Below are 20904 nucleotides of genomic sequence, written 5' to 3'. Positions count from 1 at the left end.
TTGGTGTATAATGTATATGTATACATTGACTTGGAGTTCGTAGTCCGCCGTCGCTCATTATCTCAATCTGATTCTCATTATCTCGCGTCGTGGTCCCCGTACCTATTATATATGTGTGTGTGTCGTAATAAGGGTTAACCATCTAAATGACACATTCGGCCACGAACGTTCTGGTGCAGCTGCCCCCAACGAGTATTATACATATGTATATTACTGATGTAGGTACGTCTAAATATCATTCCCGTGCATTGCTCCTAATAGTTATTAGTCTGAAATTCTTTCATTTAACTGACATGATATATAATATATTATTCTATGAAAATCCATATTATACATATATGTTTTGAAAAAACTATGTTCTATTTACAGTTTCGTATAAGATTTATCGTGTATATATATACCTATATAGATAATTATTTACACACATATATTTATTCATTTTTTAATGATGTACCTTTCTATAATTATGGACGATTATTGTTTTAATATTTAAATAATATCTTTAAATAGAAGATCAATCAGTAAAATTTTCCTTTTTTTATATTATACATTAATTGATCGACAAATTATTAATAAATAATTGTGTTATGTAACAATAATAATAATTTATATTAAATATTCAAAAATGTTCATGTTTCCATAATATTAAATATTGACACTCTTAAATTTTCAAGAGTACTTAAAATAGTTATATAATATGCTATTATTATTAAACCATGCCGTCATGATAATTTCTAACTCATTATTTTTGTTACTAAAATACGTATAATATATAGGTACAATACCTAGTTAGTCTCATTGTCTAAAAACTTACTAAATGGATTTGAAAAATAATTCATTGAAAAAAATTACAATAACATTTAAAATGCAGATAATTCTAATAGTCATATTGTATTGTTTAATTTTGTTTTTCGATATAAATGGATTTGAAAAAGAATTTATTGAAAAAAATTACAATAACATTTAAAATGCAGATAATTATAATAGTCATATTGTATCGTTTAATTTTGTTTTTCGATATAAATGGATTTGAAAAAGAACTTATTGAAAAAAATTACAATAACATTTAAAATGCAGATAATTCTAATAGTCATATTGTATTGTTTAATTTTGTTTTTCGTATATGTCAATTAGGCAAGAAATCAAAGGTAAAGAAAGAAAAAATTTGGGATTTAAAGTTTTGGAAAATTAGATATTTAAACAAAAATTAATGATTTTAGTTGTTTTGTTTTAATTTAAAAATATTATTTCCTGAGTAGGTACTTGACATTTTTAAAATATATCATTATAATTTATATACACATTACAATATTTTTTTTATCAAAAATGAATTTAACATGTAATACACTAGACCTTATGTTTAATAGTAAATATATTACTTTGATCACAATAATATCAACAAATAAACTTAGTTGTATATTATATGCTGACAGATCACCTTGCTCAAAGTTGTTTTCCGTTATAACGATAATTGAATTTAAATTTAATAATGTTACTGTAATCGGTGACTCTCTAAACACCTAGCCATTTAATGTACAGCACTTGCCCGTTTTTTTTTTTTAGAAGTAAGGCTTCGACGTTACAGGTGTACATTATAAGAAAAAAAACTTACAAATTGTATTGAAACTTAGATTGCGTGAAAAGTTATGTCCATTATTAAAATTGATTTATGAGATTTGTTTTGGTTAGGAATGTGATGATTTTAGGGATTGATCATACCTATCATTGAGTGCTTCTTCTATACTCGTTGGTATTGTTAGGTACTCATGCACTTCATGCATAATGTGTTGCACTAAAAGTTTGATGTGGCATACGTCACGAGTTGGAGGGGAAGAAGTTTGCCGATGAGAAAAAAGTGGGTTGCGAATGAGTGTCTGATTTTTCATCTTGAGATTTCAACTTCCCGTCGTATGTTTAGGTATATGGTGTAATATCCACCTCTTTCATCTTTATATTTTTCTTTATTGTTTTGAGTTTATTGGAATTTCATCCACTAATTTTTCCATTTAAAATATATATTGTGTTTGATAGATGTCTGAATGTCATTAGTTGGTAGCACGGAGATTGTTGCATGAGGGATGATTCTGGTTGTAAGGTCAGCTGCCTTGTCTGCTATTTTGTTGTCGGTTATACCCATGTGGGATGGAACCTATATTAATTCGATGTTTTTGGAAGTCAATTTTAATATTTTTTGAGTATTTTGTGCAATTTCCTTTGAAAGAAGTGGATTTCGAAGGGCTAGTACAGCACTGAGTGAGTCACTTAAAATTAGAATGTGATTTGCGATGATCGTATTGGCTAATATGGTTGCTTCACTTGCTTCATGAATCATGAATGGCTTGACAGCAGAGGATATATAAATTTCAGATGGGATTTTATGTAGGACTGTTATATTATTTTGGAAGATTGCAAAGCCGACACTATGAGTGGATTTTAATGCATCCGTATATACATATACCTCGACGAATTATTTGACTAGAATAATTTCATAAAATTGTGAGGTGACAATGTTAGGATTTGTGTCGTATTTGTTTTGTTGTAAGAGCTCAGTATTGACATTGATTTTTCCAAGCAAAGTGGGATGATTTGGGTATGTGATTTTGTTTTTAACGGATGTCTGTATATTGAGTTTATTGATCAGTTTGAAGAAGATGTCATATGTGGATGGCGAGGGATTTTTTACTGAAAACGTTCCATTTGAGGATTGGTTATTGAAGTTGTTGTATTCTAAGTGGTTTAGAGTGTTTTCCTATTAATTCCATAATTTAAGAGTTCTTTTTCCCTGAGTAGATTAAGGGAGTTCTTCAGCGTAGCATGGAATGCTGATAGCGGGGCTGGTTCTAAAGGCCCTTGTTGATAAACGAATCCCCTCGTTATGGATGAGTTCTAACGTTTTTAAGAAATTTTCTTTGCTGTTATATAAATCTGAACGCCGTATTGTATTAGTGATGATATAAGTATTTATTAACTGTTTTGAGAGGTGTCACCCAATGTATGTTACCCGTTTTTTATTATTCTTTTATATGGTAGTTTTTCGTTGTCGCCGGCGGTTGGTGGTTGAAACGGTGAGATTGGAGAAGGCTGTCGATTAATTTTTTCGGTGTAAAAATTAGTCACTACCCTTGTTCCACCTCGTTGTCATTATTATTTGTTATGGTACAACCCATTTTCATCCAAAACTATTTTTATCGTCATTGGTGTACAAGGATGAATATATTTTGGTCATGTTTTTTTTTGAGAGGGAAATATTATAATTACTTATTAGAATGGTATAAAGTAGGTAATAAACAAATAAACTCATCATAATTTATGATTTTTGGATAGTCAAATTGATATTATTTATTATTCGTGCATAATTATTCAATTTAGTTTTTACAGATACTATGATAACTGTTTTTAGTTATGTTACCTATCTACATTTATTTAAATTATTGCGTAATATTATTACTATTTTTTTTTTGGTTGAAGAAGTATTAATTTGTTTAATAACAGTCGATCCGGTATTTTAAAAAGATTTCTTTTTAATTTTCTTGACGTAGATTTTTTAGGCTGGCCTATTTTAATGGTTTCGTATGTTAATTTAGAGAGTGAAATCAAACATCCGATTCGCAATCGGTTAAAACTTTTACAATAGTCCACCCATACTATTGCCTTGTGAGCTGTAACAAAATATTTACTTTTCGATTATTTTTGTCGATAAAATATACGAGTACATAATAATAATAATATAATACAATATACAAATAACTGTTTGTAACCTATCGTTAAATTTAAGCAAAATTATATAATATCATTATGAAATGTTATTTAATATATTGATTGAATACATTAATACAGCGGTTCCCAACCTGTGCACCGCAATGCCCTAAGGGCACCGCGAGCTCATTTAATTGACACCACGGCTCCAAGAATAAAAAAATTATTAAATTATATTATATTAAAAATTGTTGAAATTGTTTTACGTACAAAATTACCTAGCATACTTATATCTAATATTAAATGTAGTGTTTCTATTGTGTGTTGAATAATTCAATAACAGATAAAAACAGATAAAAATATTGCCAAACTTTCCAAAAATAAGTAGCCTCAAATATCTCATTAATTATTAGTTTTTCCCTAATAAAGCAGAATTTTTTCTTTTTATTCTCAACTATAAAATTATAATATGTTCAATAAAATTATTTAAATCAATTATGAATGAAAACTAGTGTTTATTTTTATCTCGTTCCTCGTGATATTCACAAAAGGGCACATAACAAAATTTGTAAGTACAAACAAAGGGGCACCACCAGCTAAAAAGGTTGGGAACCGTTGCATTAATATGTAATTAATTTATTGACACAATAGAATTATGTGGTTTTTAATTTCACAGTTATCATGCATAGATTTTTATTTTTTTAATTATGATAATAAGATTTAAAATAATAACGGTGATAATATACTTATTATTTTAGAGATATTTTCTAAGCATAATAATATATAGACCTAAATATGATAGATTGAGACTATCATTCAAATTGCAATAGCAATAACACGCGAATACTGTTCCCGTGTGTCTGTATCCATACGTTATGTTTTCAGGATACATAATATGTAAAATAATAATATAATAATATGTTAATTATGTTATTCATACTTATGATAAAAAGCTTTTTATTGTGTAAAGTATATGGTGTAAAATCAAAAATGCATATTTATTTTTCATCAAACGATTTAACCATAAAACGTATTATATGATACATCGATATAGTATACCTATTACCTACTTAATTCTGAGATAAATCACGAAACATTTTAGTATGATGATTTAATCAAGCTAATTTACAATGACTTTCTCTTTATATTTTGCATGGCTATTACCTATTATAACGACTACTTTATACTATTTATAAACAATAAATTGTAAACGCATTTTATAGAGGCACAATATACTTCTTATATTTAACATATGTATTAATTATATTGATTAGGTAGCTATTTAATGACATATTATATTACAAAGTCTATAATGTATGTAAAGGCCAAAGGGTAATATTGTCAATTAATTGGAACATTAAAATAAATTATAATATACTATCATAGTATCATTATAGGCAGTTATGTTGCAATTGTCTTCGTGTGCTAAAATATACTTTTATCTATTGCTTGAAATCATTTTATTATCAGAATGTGCATAATAAAATATTTTATACATTTTATACATTTTCTATATTTTAATCGATTTTTTTTATTAATGTCACAAATTTCCTTCAAACTTTATTAATTTTAGCTTTAGGTCGTATGTCAGCATCTGATCTGTAACTTAAAAGTTATAACTATGTGAAATTTTACAATTTTAAAATGTTCACAAGTATTGGTAATATAGACGCCATGGATAATATTTTTACATTTAAGATTAATACTTCGATTATAAGTAATTTCACTCTAACATTAAATCTAACAACACGAAATTGGATCAGCTGCAACTATATAAACGAAAATTAACTGCGTTATCTATAACGTGTGGTTCAGGGAGTGAAAATAAATAGTGCACTGACGCATCATCTCAATAAAAATACATTTTTATAAAATATAAACCCAAAGCTTTTACTCGGAGCCTTAAATTGTATCAAACTACAGGTCGTACTTAAGAATATTAAATTTATACGTTATACGTAACTATTATTTACACCTATATTCTTTATATACATATACTTAATGTAGAGTATATATTTTGTTCACTCTGGATTCTAGAACTATATTTACCTATATGCAGGTACTACACATTATATTCTCTTGATCAGTACACAGACGGGCGACGGCTGACTTTTATCACATTCGTTTACAGTGTTTCCTGTACATCCGTCACTCATGATTTATAACAATTGATAATCGGTTTCACATGTATGTTTGCCTTAAGATCATTATCATTATACCTATAATATTATAATTATAATAATTTATTATATCACTTTGATTTAGTAAAAATTGCTGTTTCTGCAGGGCACTGTTCTAAAATGTTTTATAAGGTACGATATCAGATTTTAACTCTTCTGCACAAATATATTATCAATGAAAACCAAAACAAAAAAAAGTTTAAATCTCCACCGTGAATCTCAAAATCTTTGTTTGAAGGCTCTTTTAAAATGTGAAATTCGGAAAATCATTGATTATTTACGTCATAAAACGAAACTATACTGATGACAAAAAATCATACTCATAGCTTCAGCGGTTCCGGTTAGGCGATAATGAATCAGTAGTCAGGACAAGTTCTTCTATATGTATAGATAGCATGGGCGTTCTCACGGGGGGGGGGGGGATATGGGGGATAGATCCCCCCAAGGATCTTTATTTTCTTACATTTTAGTAATACACGTTTTGTCTACTTTTGATATTATATGTTTGTGAATTGTGACAAGTTATTATTATTTTTTTATTTTTTTGATATTTTTTCTTTATCATGATTATTGATATATTATGATATTATATGATAACAATAACAACACAGTGATAACAACTCTATGTGTTAACCAAAGTGTGGTTCGTTAGTATCGTTAATCCGTATTATATGATATCATTTTTCGGCTGGTTATTTACAATTTGTTATCATAAACGTTTTCGTATTTTTTCAATTAAAAAGTGACAATTCACAATTGTGTTCTGACGACCTGACGTTCTATTATATTCTATCGATTGTACGAATATTGTTTGATTTATTAAAATAAAAAAAAATAGTAGTGGTATTTTAAATTTTTTCTCGAAAAAAAAAGCTGTCGATTCTACTTCTACTATTACTACAAGTGAACCTATCGAAAATGACAATACTGATAATCAGTATAAATATCCTATAAACTGACCAGTTACAGAAGTAGTTAGTAGTGTAAAACGGTAAAGAGAATGGATAGAGATCATGGACTGAAAGTTGAAAGTATTGTGTTTTGAAATGTTTGGTAAATTATTATGGTTTTAAAATGATTATTAAAGTATGAATGTTGAAAAGCTTGGTTTTTGGTTGCATTATTTTACACATAATAACACACAATTTGAAAATATTATTACTACGGGGGGTGTGGGGGGCAGAGCCCCTCACTATTAAATTCAAGTAAATTTTCAGAACCCCCCCCCCCCCCCATAGAAAAATCCTGAGAACGCCACTGATAGATAGGGATAATAACATATTCAAAAATCTAAATCGAAGTACAGTAGAACCTCTCTAATCCGTCACCTCCGGGACGGGGGGTGTGGTCGGAACGCGAAAAAGGTCGGATTATCAGAATATACAGAACATTTTACTATGGTCGGATCAACCGGAGCGGCGGATTAGCCGAGGGCGTACGAGAGGGGTTCTACTGTAAATTAAAAATGTATTTACAGTAAATTGATATCAAATTAATTAAATTTAAATTTAAAAAACATGTTTACAGCTTGTACTTAATATACATATACACGGTTACAGCAGGCTACATGCCTACATATAAATGTTGCCGTACAGATTAAGTTGTTGCATAATTTTGGCTCATAAAATCGATCAATGAAAGAGTAGCTACATAATGCACCTAATCCGAAAGATTTCACTAACGCTCATTAAAATTGTTGTTTAAATTGACAAATGTTCCACAACAGCATAAACATTCTGTAGTCCGTATACGCTTTTCACCCGTTTAAAACTTTTTATTTATATATTATTATTTTTGCAATACATCCATCGAGTTACTGCAGTTATATAGTTATTACAGAAATAGACCATTCACGCGCGTGATCTTATTATGCACCAAAATATCACACATAATATACACATTATGTACAATTATGTGCCCCAGTGCCCCTGCCCCATGTATCTATGATATCATATTATTATTATATCATTTATATCGCGATTTCACCAAGTTTTTCTTCAGTAGCAGTTATTTGGCGTCGTGCACGCGTCGTCGAGCCGTTCTGCTCTTTTTTCGTATCATATTTTTTCTCTATAGCTATCCGGCGCGCCTTCTTTGCGCCGTCGACGATTAATTTCACATATAAGCCGCCGTATACATAATAATTTATTATACGGAGCATGTGCATGATGCAATACGTATGTCTTATAAATATAAATATATGTATGTATTATACTGATATGAAAACTGGGTAAAATAATAATATATTATTATTATGGCAGCGTATTATAATATTATACACTGCTGTATTATAGTACTGTGACAACGGCGAAGTTTTATTTTTACGGTGACGATTATTAATCTTCGTACGCGTCATTACGATCTCGGTACGGTCGAATTGCGAGCGCGTCTCTATTATATAGACTCGACGGCAGCCATCCGGGTCCGATGCCCGCCGCTCTGCACGCCACCCCCTAGAAGCATGTTCCCCCCAACCCCGCCCAGCACAGCCCACACCGCCGCCGTGTAATGGATTCGTAAATGACGCGTACCGCCCCTCGGCGGCGGCAGCGGTGCTGGCTACACACAAACACATACACACTCATAAACACACACATAGACCAGTAAACACGTACACACGTCAGATAGATAGAGCCGGGCGATTGTAATTATTTTCTTGGCTCGCCCGTCCGTCCGCCCACCCGTTCACGGAGGATGCGCATACTGTATACAGTTATTTATACGCTCGCGTGAAACGTGAAAACGGAAAATAAAAATTAAAAATCGACCTAAATGCACCGCGGCTATATTATTATTATTATTATCATTACAAATACCGTACCATATAATATGATTTATTGCATGTATATGTAAGGCTAATAATAATTGTACCCATAATGTCGGCGCCAGAGCTTGCGTATAATATATTATATATATATATATGAAATATTGTAATAATAAGTGATGATAGCATTTTTACGTCCATCACACGCATTGTGCAATAATTGTACAAGAATAATCCAATAATCATCATTGGTCACGTTTCTTGTCCGGGACATTTAACTTTCTTATTTAAATCCATTACCTTCACTCTATCAATATTGTTCATGCTCATCATGCGGTACCGCTATAATACGTTTTCCGAGTATAAGCTCCTCATAGAACCCTTTCCAGTATTGTAATACAAAACTGATGTCTGTATGCAATATTCACTGAAGTAAGTTTAAATGAATAAATAATAGTATAATATTAGTAACCACCGCATGAACACAACATTATATTATACTTATAATGTTGAATCGACATGCGTTTATGCATAAGCATGCGCTGTCTGAATCGTCTGAATAATAAATTGATTTCAGGATTTCATTAAAAACTGGTGTGCAAGTTTATATAATATTTACATTGGCACGGCACAACAGTGAATTCCTAAAACAGCAATGGACCAATATCTATTATAGGTTCTCTTGAAATCATTCTTTGTTGCTTTTATGTGTCGGTATATAATAGTTGTAGGCAGTGGTGTATGTCCTTCCAGTGGCGTCATGAACATTTTGTCCATAAAGACAGCTATTGAAGCTACTCATCCGATCACACATAGAATCAGGTACTTCTTTCCCATTGAGAACTTTGGGCATATGCCCTGGGCCCTGCGATCGATTGGGCCCCTACGCATTTATTTTAAAACGTCAACCTAATATAGGCTGGGAATTTTCAGTATAATAGTATAGCGCAGGATATTTATACATATACATTATACATATTTATTGAGTTATTAATTAACTTTAATAATACTCAATAACATGCATACAAATATAATTACATTTTAATAAGTTACTATTATAATATTATTCTATATTACATCTAGTATAAACTTTTATAAAAATGTGCTATAGGTACTACTCTAGAACGCGAGTCGGTCGTCCGTCGTAGAGGCCGCATTATATCTACCACTGCCCAGGACCTTAAAACGGTTAGACGTCATTATGCACATCTAATCCAATTTTTTGCTCTAAAATTTTTTCCTTATTGTGTATTTTTATAGTGTATACAATTTTTGACTTACCTACAGTGTTATTTATAGGACTACAGGTACAATGTACTCAGACCATCTTAATTTATTTTTGATAATTATATTAACTACACAATATGATATTGTTTCTAAAGTGATAAATAACATTTAAAATACTATTAAAGTAATAACTTAAACGTCTGGCAAATATCATTATCATTATTTATTTTTTATAATATATATTATAGGGTTGCTCCAATTCAAAAATGAAAATAGCTTAACAGATGAGCAATATACCAAATAAATTAATAAAAAGTGGTAAAAATAATAATATTCGATGTATAGAATGACAATGCATTTATAATACACATAATTTTTTTCCACTTGTAGTTTGCATCTTTTCTTTTTCATTCTTTGTGGTTACTCGCCATTTATTTTAATACTCTAATTCTTAAATAGCTTTTAATAGCTTCTGCATATTTTTAATCTGCCCGATAAACGTATTTCGATGTCACCCAGTTAGTATGGGCGATTGTAAACTCTCCCGATTTTAATGGCATGTAAACTCTCCCGAGTTTAGTCCAATACTACCTGACGGGAACATGTAACTCTCCTGGGTCTAGTTCAGTACTACTAAGCTAGCTGGGGAGCATGGGGTATTATTCGTTTTACACAGTTAGAATTGGTTGAGCCATTATAGTCGATATCGTTTTAAGTATTTAAATTAAAAATACTCTAACGGTAATTAAATATTTAAATGACAAATACAGGTTAACACAAGATAAATACAGATTAAATACGGTAATACAATTCATAATGAAAATTATAATCACAATCTCTGCAGTGTAGCCAATTCATAGAGTAGCAATAACATTTAAAATAACTCGAAAGAGTTTGCACATCTCTTTCAGGTAAACATAATATTAACCCGGGAGAGTTTACTCATTTCTTTCAGGTAAACATAATATTTACCCGGCAGAGTTTACCATCGGGAGAGTTTACTAGTTTTAAAAATCGGGAGACTTTACCATACAATCGGGAAAGTTTACCACCGTCTGTTAGTATTTCAATCATGCCTAATATTGTGTTATGTAATTCTTCTGGATATCTTAGTTTGTGTACCACCATTTTTCATTTTTTCTTTATTTTTTGGTACGAATACCCCCTAACCCACCCCCTTCCATATTTGTGTCTATGCAATATATGCAAAGTTGTAAAAACCAAATATTTACAGTAAATTATGACCATATAGCAGCAACAATACGAGCTTTTATTTGAAGGGGATGCATAGTGAGCCACTATACCTACGCTTATGATTATGGCTAAAATTACCTTTATGTAAGTGAAGTATAATATATAATTTCAGTGAGAAATTAACTGAAGGTTTGGGTGAATTTATCTTTAAATTTGATGTATATACATATCATAAGTCTTTAATGTTTAATATATATCTAACGCCAGTCGCTAATTTTCCTACTCTGTCTAAATTATAATATAAAAATAAAATAATACCCTAAGGCCTAAAGTATAACATATAAACAACTTGATGATATTTAAAAAAAATATTGCATTTAAAGGATGGACAATTTTGTTTTGTAAATCGGTGTTAAAATAACATGTTCAGCTGATTCTAAATATATGATTCTAAAAACGGGAACAAAAATTCATTAGATATGTTAGGTATCCATGTATAACTTTAAGTCAAACAATGTGTTAGAAATATTAGGTTTGCACAAACATTTCACCAAACGATGTATAATACTATAATATTCTTTTGAATCATTTGCAAAATTGAATAATAATAATTTAAAATGACCAAGGAGATTATTACGCAACATACTTAACTAATTTAGAAATAAATGTAAATACCTACATATATTTATATTATTATTTTTAAATTGTATCTAATACGTACATATAATTATTATATTAAGAACAATACATTTTAGATGTAAAATACAAATTATTTTTCTGACTGTCAGCTGATATTAGGTTTTATGTAATGATTGGAACAAGTATAGTTAGTACATAACCTTTTGAACCCAAGTGCAATTGATCTAACCCAGCGGAATCTCTAGATTGTTTTAAAACTATAATACCTCAATAAATGTAGTGTCAAAACTAATGCTATATTCTCGGAATAGTTGTGTATTTGTGAATCCAAGTGGAAAGAACGTGATATCTGTAGACTTAGGTGAATTCTAGGTTCAAGAGCTAATCGTTTTATGGTAACCATATACCGTCATATTATTTATTAGTAAAATAAGTCAACACTTTGAAACACAGCAGAGGTTATGGGTTTTTTCTGATAGAGATATTTGTTTGATAATTATGGTGTTTAATAGAATTGTAATTTATCTACTTAATATGAATGCTTTTAAAAATACTTTTTTCGTATAATTAAAAGTCATTTCAATATATTTAAATTGAATTTTGAAGGGATAAAAAGGGTCTCGGCATAATATGCATTTTGATTTTGGTAGGCCCAGATAAAATAGATGCATTCCTATCGGGCAGTACCTATTCACTATATCACAGAGGTATTCAAACTTTTTCAGCACGTGGCTTCTTTGGGTGGTCACAATATTTTTACGGCTCCCAAATTATTATGAAAAAATTGAAACAGCACACGGATACAATATGGGAAATATGCTATATGGGTGATAATAACAGTGACTAGAAATAAGACTTCAAATGGTCGAATCGTAAAGTGTGTCGTTTTCATTTCCATAATGATTGCAAATAATATTTTTAATAATTATACAAGACCTAGGTATGATGTTGGTTTTCGGTGCTTTGATGTGGCTCCCTTTGCAAACTCTCGCGACGCCCCTGGGAGCCGCGACGCTCAGTTCGAATACCTCTGCTACCTATATCATATATGGGCGGTGGTATAAACTCTCCCGATTTTTTAAAATAGTTAACTCTCACGGATCAATATTATGTTTACCTGAAGTAAATATGTAAACTCTCCCGGGTCAAAATTATGTTTACCTAAAGTAAATGTGTAAACTCTCCCGACTCCCGGATTAACTTTATAGTTACCAGTAGGAAGTATGTAAACTCTCCCGAGTTGTTTTAAATGTTAAAACATTTTTTTAGAAAAAAAAAAATAGATTCCTTAACTTTTTTCGAAATCTGTATGTTCTTATTATCAAAAATAATAATCTTAATATTTGTACGTATATTTTGTCTTTATAACTTATATCATTATTATTGTTATTATTGACTATTTTTAAAAGAAACTTAAATGTATATTAGATTTTTTGAAATTTTATTTTTTATTGTATATTGACTATAGTATTATAGCTCATAGCAGCTATAAAGACATTAATTTATATTGTTATTATTATTGTTGTTATTATATATGATTGACTATTTTTAAACGCAACTTAAATGCATATTAATTTTATTTTATGATTTGTACTAGACCCGAGAGAGTTTACACGTTTCCGTCAGGTAGTACTGGAGTAGACCCGGGAGAGTATATAAGTACAATCGCCCTCATATATAGCCATTATTAATGTCACAATAAGACTTAAGGGTATATTTCAAAGTTCAAATAATCGGAGTGAAATGGCATAGAAGTTTAAAATCCTTTAAAAGGTTTGAAGTTCTCAGGAAATATTCTACTGTTGGATATGTAATAAAAAAAAAGACTTTATCATTCAAAAAAGTAACTGAATTATTTTCATGATAACTTTTTTAAATTAATGAGTGATTCCTGTAAAAGATACGCTCAATATAAATATTACATTATAATTATTATCATGGCTAGTTTAGTGTTCAACAATCGGATCAGTCCCATGCTAAAGTGATTCGTAAAGATCACCGAAAATCCGATCAATAAAGTCTAACAAGAAATAACGAAGTTCTGCAAGAATTTTTTCACAGCGAAAATATTAAGAGAGAGTACACATCCATAAACTGCAGTGATCGATTATTATTATTTATTTCATTCGAATTTTGGTTGATATAACGCAACCAAAATCTCGACGTTAGAGGAAGTCCATTCTTCGTTTTATGTGCCAAACATTGCGAAATGTTCTCCATAGTTGTGCTATAATCTTTGTTATATTATCATAAAAATATATGAACATTGTTGAACTCAATAAATATATAGATTAAAATACATTCAATCTACTTAATATAAACGTGGATTGCTTAAAGATATATTTGGTTAATAGTAGGTATTATTATAAAATAGCTATTAAATTATCTTTACTTAAATATGTGTATATATTCTAATTATTAATGTATATATGAAATCATTAAAACTAAAAATTTAATTTTTAATTTTAACTTAGGTAATGGATTATTATTTCTAAATCAAATGAAAAAAATCTCAGTAAAGGTTTATCAATAGTCAATAAAACCAGTTAAGTAAGAAAAATAAATAACATTAACATTTATTAACAAGTTGATTGCTCAAATTTGATCATGACGTGTAATCTGTATTGTTCACGGCTAAACTAGAATCTATAGGTAGTGGGAAAACGATGAAGTATAATGTGTCGCAGCCTCCTCCTTGGGTATAAATATACGACCACGCGATGTAGGTACGTGCGAATATTCGCGTGCCGCAAAACCATAATGTATAATATTAAAATACTCTAAACAATAATGGTAGTGTGTAAATTACATGCAATACACCTATACATTTTAATGTAATACATATAGCCACTTGGTTTTTTTAATGAGAAATTTGAGCCGTGTAACCTGACTCTTGGGCGGCGGCGACGGTAGTCAAAACAATATTAAATACGCACGCACACTAAAACGATTGGCGTGTATAATGTGTATGCATACTACGAAAGTATATTCTTATATATTTTATTATATATATGTGCAAATACAACATAAGTATACAAATTACATTATAGGTTATATGTCACCGGAAATGTATAACGCAGTTAAGCAATATATTATTAAAGGTATAGGTATAAATAAATACAAATGAACCCATCGAATCGTTCAATACGGTACGGTTGTATATATTAAATATTATCTATACCTGATGGCCAATGGGTAAAATAATGAACGAATAGCATCGTTTATTTTAAACAAACGAAATGTATATGGCCAACTACTGAGTAACAATAGTAAAAATGTCTTGCGAAAACCAATAACAGGTACAATATTGCTCACTCTTAAAATACAACATTCGCGATTTCAAACATAATATTATTAGGTATAACGTTTAACGGGCACGTTTAATGATATACAAAGACATTTGAAAACAAAATATTAATATACCTAATTTTATGAAATGCATATATTTAGTTATCGTGATATTAATAATATAATAATATATACCTACATACATATACAGAACTATTGCAAAATTCAGAACCTATAGTTCAGTATATTTATTATGCTTAAAGTTTAAATACACCAATCATATCATATTACCGATTATATATCTGTAAGCTGTAGATACATAAATTATTTTTATGTAATGTAAGCACAGAAACGAAATAATTATAAATGTCTAAAAAATAAAAAGGTATAAGAAGCTGCAGTTTATTATGTAAGTTTATAAAATTGATAGATTTTCTTATTCCAACTTTTTTCGGATGATTTTTAGTCATGAAAAATTACCTATAAAATTATGTTCTATTTAATGTGAAAATCCAGAAAAACCAGGAGAGGAACATAATACATCATACACATCTCATACAGATACGTTAATTATATGTTTATTTGTTCCTAATGAAATTAATAAAACCTACCTATTTCTACATTTAAACATGACTTAAATAGTTAAATGTCTTGCTTGTTGCTTCATCCAAAAATCTATGATATACTAATACTATAACATAGATAATAAAGGTGATCGATAAACATTTGTTAATAGTTCAACTATAGATTTCTACATTTTGATTAAATATACTACATTTAAATTATAATATTTATAAGTTAAAATATTTTGGTTTATTGTTTGTTAAATTATATTCAATGTTTGTAATGAATATTCCATGATGAAATATCAATTCTTATAAGTTGCAATAATTTATATTGTATACAAAGTTTCAAAATAAAATAGATTCTATTGCAACTATTTTTGAGTTATTTGATATTATTTAAGAGTAAATCTACTTAAATTATTAAAGTAACTTACGTTCACACTTTCAATCATATAAAATTTTCCCAACTTTTCATAATGTTTTCAACATTTTAGTCACCATAATATTCTTAAAAATTATTATTAATTTTAAAATGAGGTCTACTAATAATATGAAAAAAATAAAGTATTTAATTTAAAAAAAAATAGAATATACCTTATACATATATAATTTTTATACTATAAAAATTTAATTAAAAAATGCTGCTGTGCTGTACAGTAGTTTGCAAGTGGGTCACTTTAATGATATAATATCAGTGTACTTAAAAAACTATTAGGAATGGAGAGGGCCTATAATATAATTATAAAAATATTTATAAAAAATCGTTATCCTTAGATAATAAATTCGTTTACGATGGTTTTACATCATTGAGTTAAAATTTAACAAAATTTACAGTGATCCACACACCATTGAATTATAAAATCGAGATTTAATCGAGATTAAATGAATTAAAAACGCTATATAATGCATTAATGCTAATAACTGCGAAACATGCTTTACTTTTATTTACATACAATTGTACCCTACCTGTGCATTATGTTATTTCGAATAAGAAATTTCCATTATGGTTTTAATATGAGAATATTATATATACATTGATAATTAAAAGCATATAGGTATATAGATTACTATAAAATTGTCAATAATCTTAAAGCATGGTATAACACCATCATAGAGGCCCTGTGGACTTTATTATAGTGATTGGCGCGATATCTCATGACTTTTAACTGTGCATAAACAATGAGATAATATTGATAATAACAATTATCGGTTTTGTTTGCAGAATTACATGACCGACTCTCACAAATGTTGTTGGAACCACAGCAGCAGCACGGTGGTGTTAACGAAGGAGGAAACGAGCGTCATCGTCGCCATGGGCGACACCACCACGATGAGCACATGAGTGACGGCGCTGGCGGTGGTGATGATCATCAGCAACAACATCAAATGCTATTACTGCACCAACACCATCTGAACCAGCAACACTCACAGCACCAACAACATCACCCGCACCCGCAAGGTCATCAGTCACAGTTGCTTCAACAGTTGCCACAACACCAACAACAGCATCAAGACAACGAACTGCAACAGCAACAACAAATGCAGCAGCAACGCCAACACGAACAGTTGGACGGCCACCATCATCAACACCACCAACTACATCACGACCAACAGTTGCACGATCTCCACCACCAAAACTTACAACACCAGCAAAACCTACAACAGCACCAGCAAAGCCTACAACAACAACAACAGCAGCAGCAGCAGCAGCAGCAACAGCAGTATGGCGAGGTGAACCAGCTCGGCGGCGTGTTCGTCAATGGGAGGCCGTTGCCCAACGCGGTCCGAGTGCGCATCGTCGAACTGGCCCGCGTTGGCATCCGACCGTGTGACATCAGCCGTCAGCTGCGTGTCTCGCACGGGTGCGTGTCCAAGATCTTGGCCAGGTACCACGAGACGGGCAGCGTGTTGCCTGGCGCTATCGGGGGTAGTAAGCCCCGGGTGACTACACCCAGGGTGGTGGCGTACATTGGCCGGTTGAAGCGCAAAGACCCGGGCGTGTTCGCGTGGGAGATTCGGGACCGTCTGCTCGCCGACGGCGTTTGTGACAAGTTCAACGTGCCCAGCGTGTCAAGCATCAGCCGGATACTGCGCAACAAGATCGGATCTGCGGGGCCGAACCAGAGTGCGGTGTCTCAGCAACCCACTGCTGCCATGACCGGTGGCGGAGGCCTCTCCCCGACGACCGCCGCAGCGGCACACCACATGTACGGCCCGTACCATCACCACCATCATCACCACCCGTCCACATCACCGTCAGCCGTAACCGCTGGCTATCAGCTGCACCACCCCCAACACGGCCAATATCACCACCAACACCACCAGCTCTACCACAACCATCACTACCAACAGCACCAACACCTCTGTTCGCCGCCACCACCGCCGCCTTCGTCAGTTCTACCCGCCACCGTGCAGCCGACGACGGGTGGCGCTACGTGCTGTTCGCCGACTGTACCGGCCGTTCCGTCCAGGTCCCTGTCATCGCCGCCACCGGTGCCACCACCAGCACCACCACCGCCACCGCCACAACACTGCTGGCCAAGTCCACACGCCGTCACCGACATACTCGCAGCAGCGGCCGCCGCTCAGCAACAGCATCAGCATCACCAACATTTGCACCCGTCACACACGCACCACCTACACCCATCACAACACCACCCAAACAGTCATTATGGCGTCGGGAGTGCAGGTAGTGGTGCCGGTGGCAGTGACACCGCGGCTGCCGCCGCCGCCGCTGCAGCAGCAGCAGCTGCGGCCGCGGCGGCCAACTATGACACGACCGCCGGCGGTAGCGCAGCAGCCGCTGCGGCCGCCGCGGCGTACAACACGTACTGCAGCAGTTACTACCATCACGCGATGGTATACGCGGCCACAGCTGCGGGCAGCATTGCGGCCGGCCGCCATCCGTCACACCATCTGAGCACAACGCCACCGTGCACTGCCGCAACCGTGTGGCCCCACTCGATAGCACCACCTCCACCACCGATTCCACCGCCACAGTCACCAACGCCGTCACCTCCGGTATCAGCAGCGGCGACCATTGCCTGACCATTACAGTGGTGGTGAATTCCCAGAGTGGAACACCAAACAGGAGAGATGATAATATAAAATGATATTATTATTATTTTTTAATAGGGAACGTTATTTTTCAAAGACACTTTTCCACAATGAACGTTATTACAATAAAAATGTGTTGATATTGTTGCACAAGTTAAAATCCGAACAAAAATAAACTATGAGTTTGAAATATTAATTTAGATAATATTAATGTAATTGCGTTCAGTATACATTTCCATAATTTGTATAATTTGAACACACTCAATTTATAAAAAACTGTTCTTATTATACATCCTATATGTTGGTATTTAGGACATTTAGGTATAAGTATACGAATTTATCCAGAGTCACCTTTGTCTGTGCAGAGGCCCTTGGGCATACATAGTTTAAAGACCCTTTTATTAACAAAAAATAAATGCCAATGAAACATCATTATTTTGAGGATACTAGCCCATAATACTTGGGTTCGTGTTCCACGAGCTATTTGGTTAAAAAGTAGCTTATAAGCTTATCAGTTATCATACAATATGCGTGGATGTGAATTTATTTAGTATGACCAGATTATATTACCTATATTTATATTTTGTATGTAAAATTTGGTTATTAAGAATAAATGGCAGACAATTTTTTTTTAAATATCTCTATTGTTAAACTATTATGACATATTATAGGTTAATCTTACATTATATTCATCTATACATATACTGCCATTATATTAATATGCATACTTATATTTATATGTTAATTATATGTATTATTTATTTAAATCTTTTTTTTATTTATGTAAGTGTTAATAATATATTATTAATATTTTATAACTGTGGCTGCAATCATTTTTTTATAGTTAATTATTTATCATTAAATCGCTCATCATTTAATGCGCAATTTAAAATTGAAGTGCTGAAACTTCAATTATATCAGTAATGTTGACCACCAGTTTATTTAAAATATAGTAACATTTGTAACTATCACCTTACCGCGTAGTTGGTGGCCTAGAGGTCATTACAATATGGAAATTTAAGAGCATTTCAGGAGTATAATTTTGAAATTGTTTAAGTTACGATTATTAAAACTGCTTAAATTTTAAATAAATTAAATATGCCGGTAAGCGATTTAAATAATTAATTTTTGTCAAATAGTATAAAATCGATAAGTAATGAAATAATATTGTTTATAAATGTTTTAAAATAAAAAATGTCTAGTAGTTAGCTGCACTGCAATACAATTGAAATTAAGGGTATCTTGTTATGAATAATAAATCATTGCCACAAAAAACGCTTCTGAGTAATAAGCATATATTAGGTGCTAATATGTAATAGTATATTGGGTGCATGTAAACTCCACCGATTGTGACCTTAGGCCTTTTTTTTCATGTAAATTCCACCGGTACGTTTATTTTACCTAAAAAAAATTTTTAACTCCACCGGTACATTTTTTTGGCATGAAAAAAATATGTAAACTCCACTGGTATGTTTTATCATAGCAGCATCAAGTCAATTTTTCCAATTTTTTTTTTCAATAAAGTAATAAATATATTTTAATAATAAATAACAAATTAAAATAACAAATTGTATAAAAAAATAAATATAAATGGCATTTTTAAGGTCATTTTTTGAGGTAAAATGCTTTTTTTAAGGACATGTTTGGCTATTTTTTAGAGCATATTTGTATGGTTTTGAGTACATTTAAATCCAGGCCTTAATTATAATATATCTATCGTATTTAAATACAATAATTTAAAAAAAAAATCATATAAAAATCAAATAGAAATAATAGAAAAATATATAATTATTAACATTACGTAAGTAATACGTACCTAAATAATTTATGTACAGATTTACTACTTATATATATATTATATTCAGATACTTATATCTTTTTTTACACAATATTAAAATAAATAATATAATAATTATTTTTAATCATATTGCAATTATAAATATTAATTATATTAGTACTATGTAATGTATTAATATTTAATAGTACGGTGTAACTTTTTTTTCGTGGTATCGAGAACCAGGGAGGGGACTGCTATCAGCATTGTTTCCCCCCTTGCTCAAAATTCGTTGTAATTGTATGAGTGAGGGTTATAAAAGGTAATAGCTTTAACGGTTTAAAGTGAGACTGAATATTTATATAATTTAATTGCAATAAATTATAACAATGTACGTAAAAATTTGAAGTCTTCATTGATATTTTTAAAATAAACTAAAATCCATATGCTGTGTTTGAAAAATTTTTATATTTATGACAAAGTATGATATTCTATCACTCACATGTTCCTGACTAAATT

At 31.5% G+C, this 20904-nt stretch overlaps 1 protein-coding gene across 2 annotated transcripts in view; it reads left to right on the top strand.

Moving 5' to 3' along the window:
- The window catches only part of Poxm (paired box pox-meso), a 28750-nt gene extending 9372 nt beyond the window's left edge, over positions 1-19378 (top strand). For both annotated transcript variants that reach the window (XM_015517399.2, XM_089217163.1), the window contains exon 2: positions 16777-19378. In XM_015517399.2, coding sequence (XP_015372885.2) covers positions 16777-18602 — 1826 coding nt within the window. In that variant the 3' untranslated portion in view covers positions 18603-19378. The remainder of the gene's footprint in view (positions 1-16776) is intronic.
- The last annotated feature ends 1526 nt before the right edge of the window (positions 19379-20904 follow it).

This window comes from Diuraphis noxia, unplaced genomic scaffold (assembly GCF_037042655.1).
Source record: "Diuraphis noxia isolate RWA-SAM2 unplaced genomic scaffold, SU_Dnox_SAM2 contig0001, whole genome shotgun sequence".
NCBI classification, from domain to species: Eukaryota; Metazoa; Arthropoda; class Insecta; order Hemiptera; family Aphididae; genus Diuraphis; species Diuraphis noxia.
Note: the sequence above shows the minus strand (reverse complement) of the source record. Positions and strands in the feature narration are given on the sequence as shown.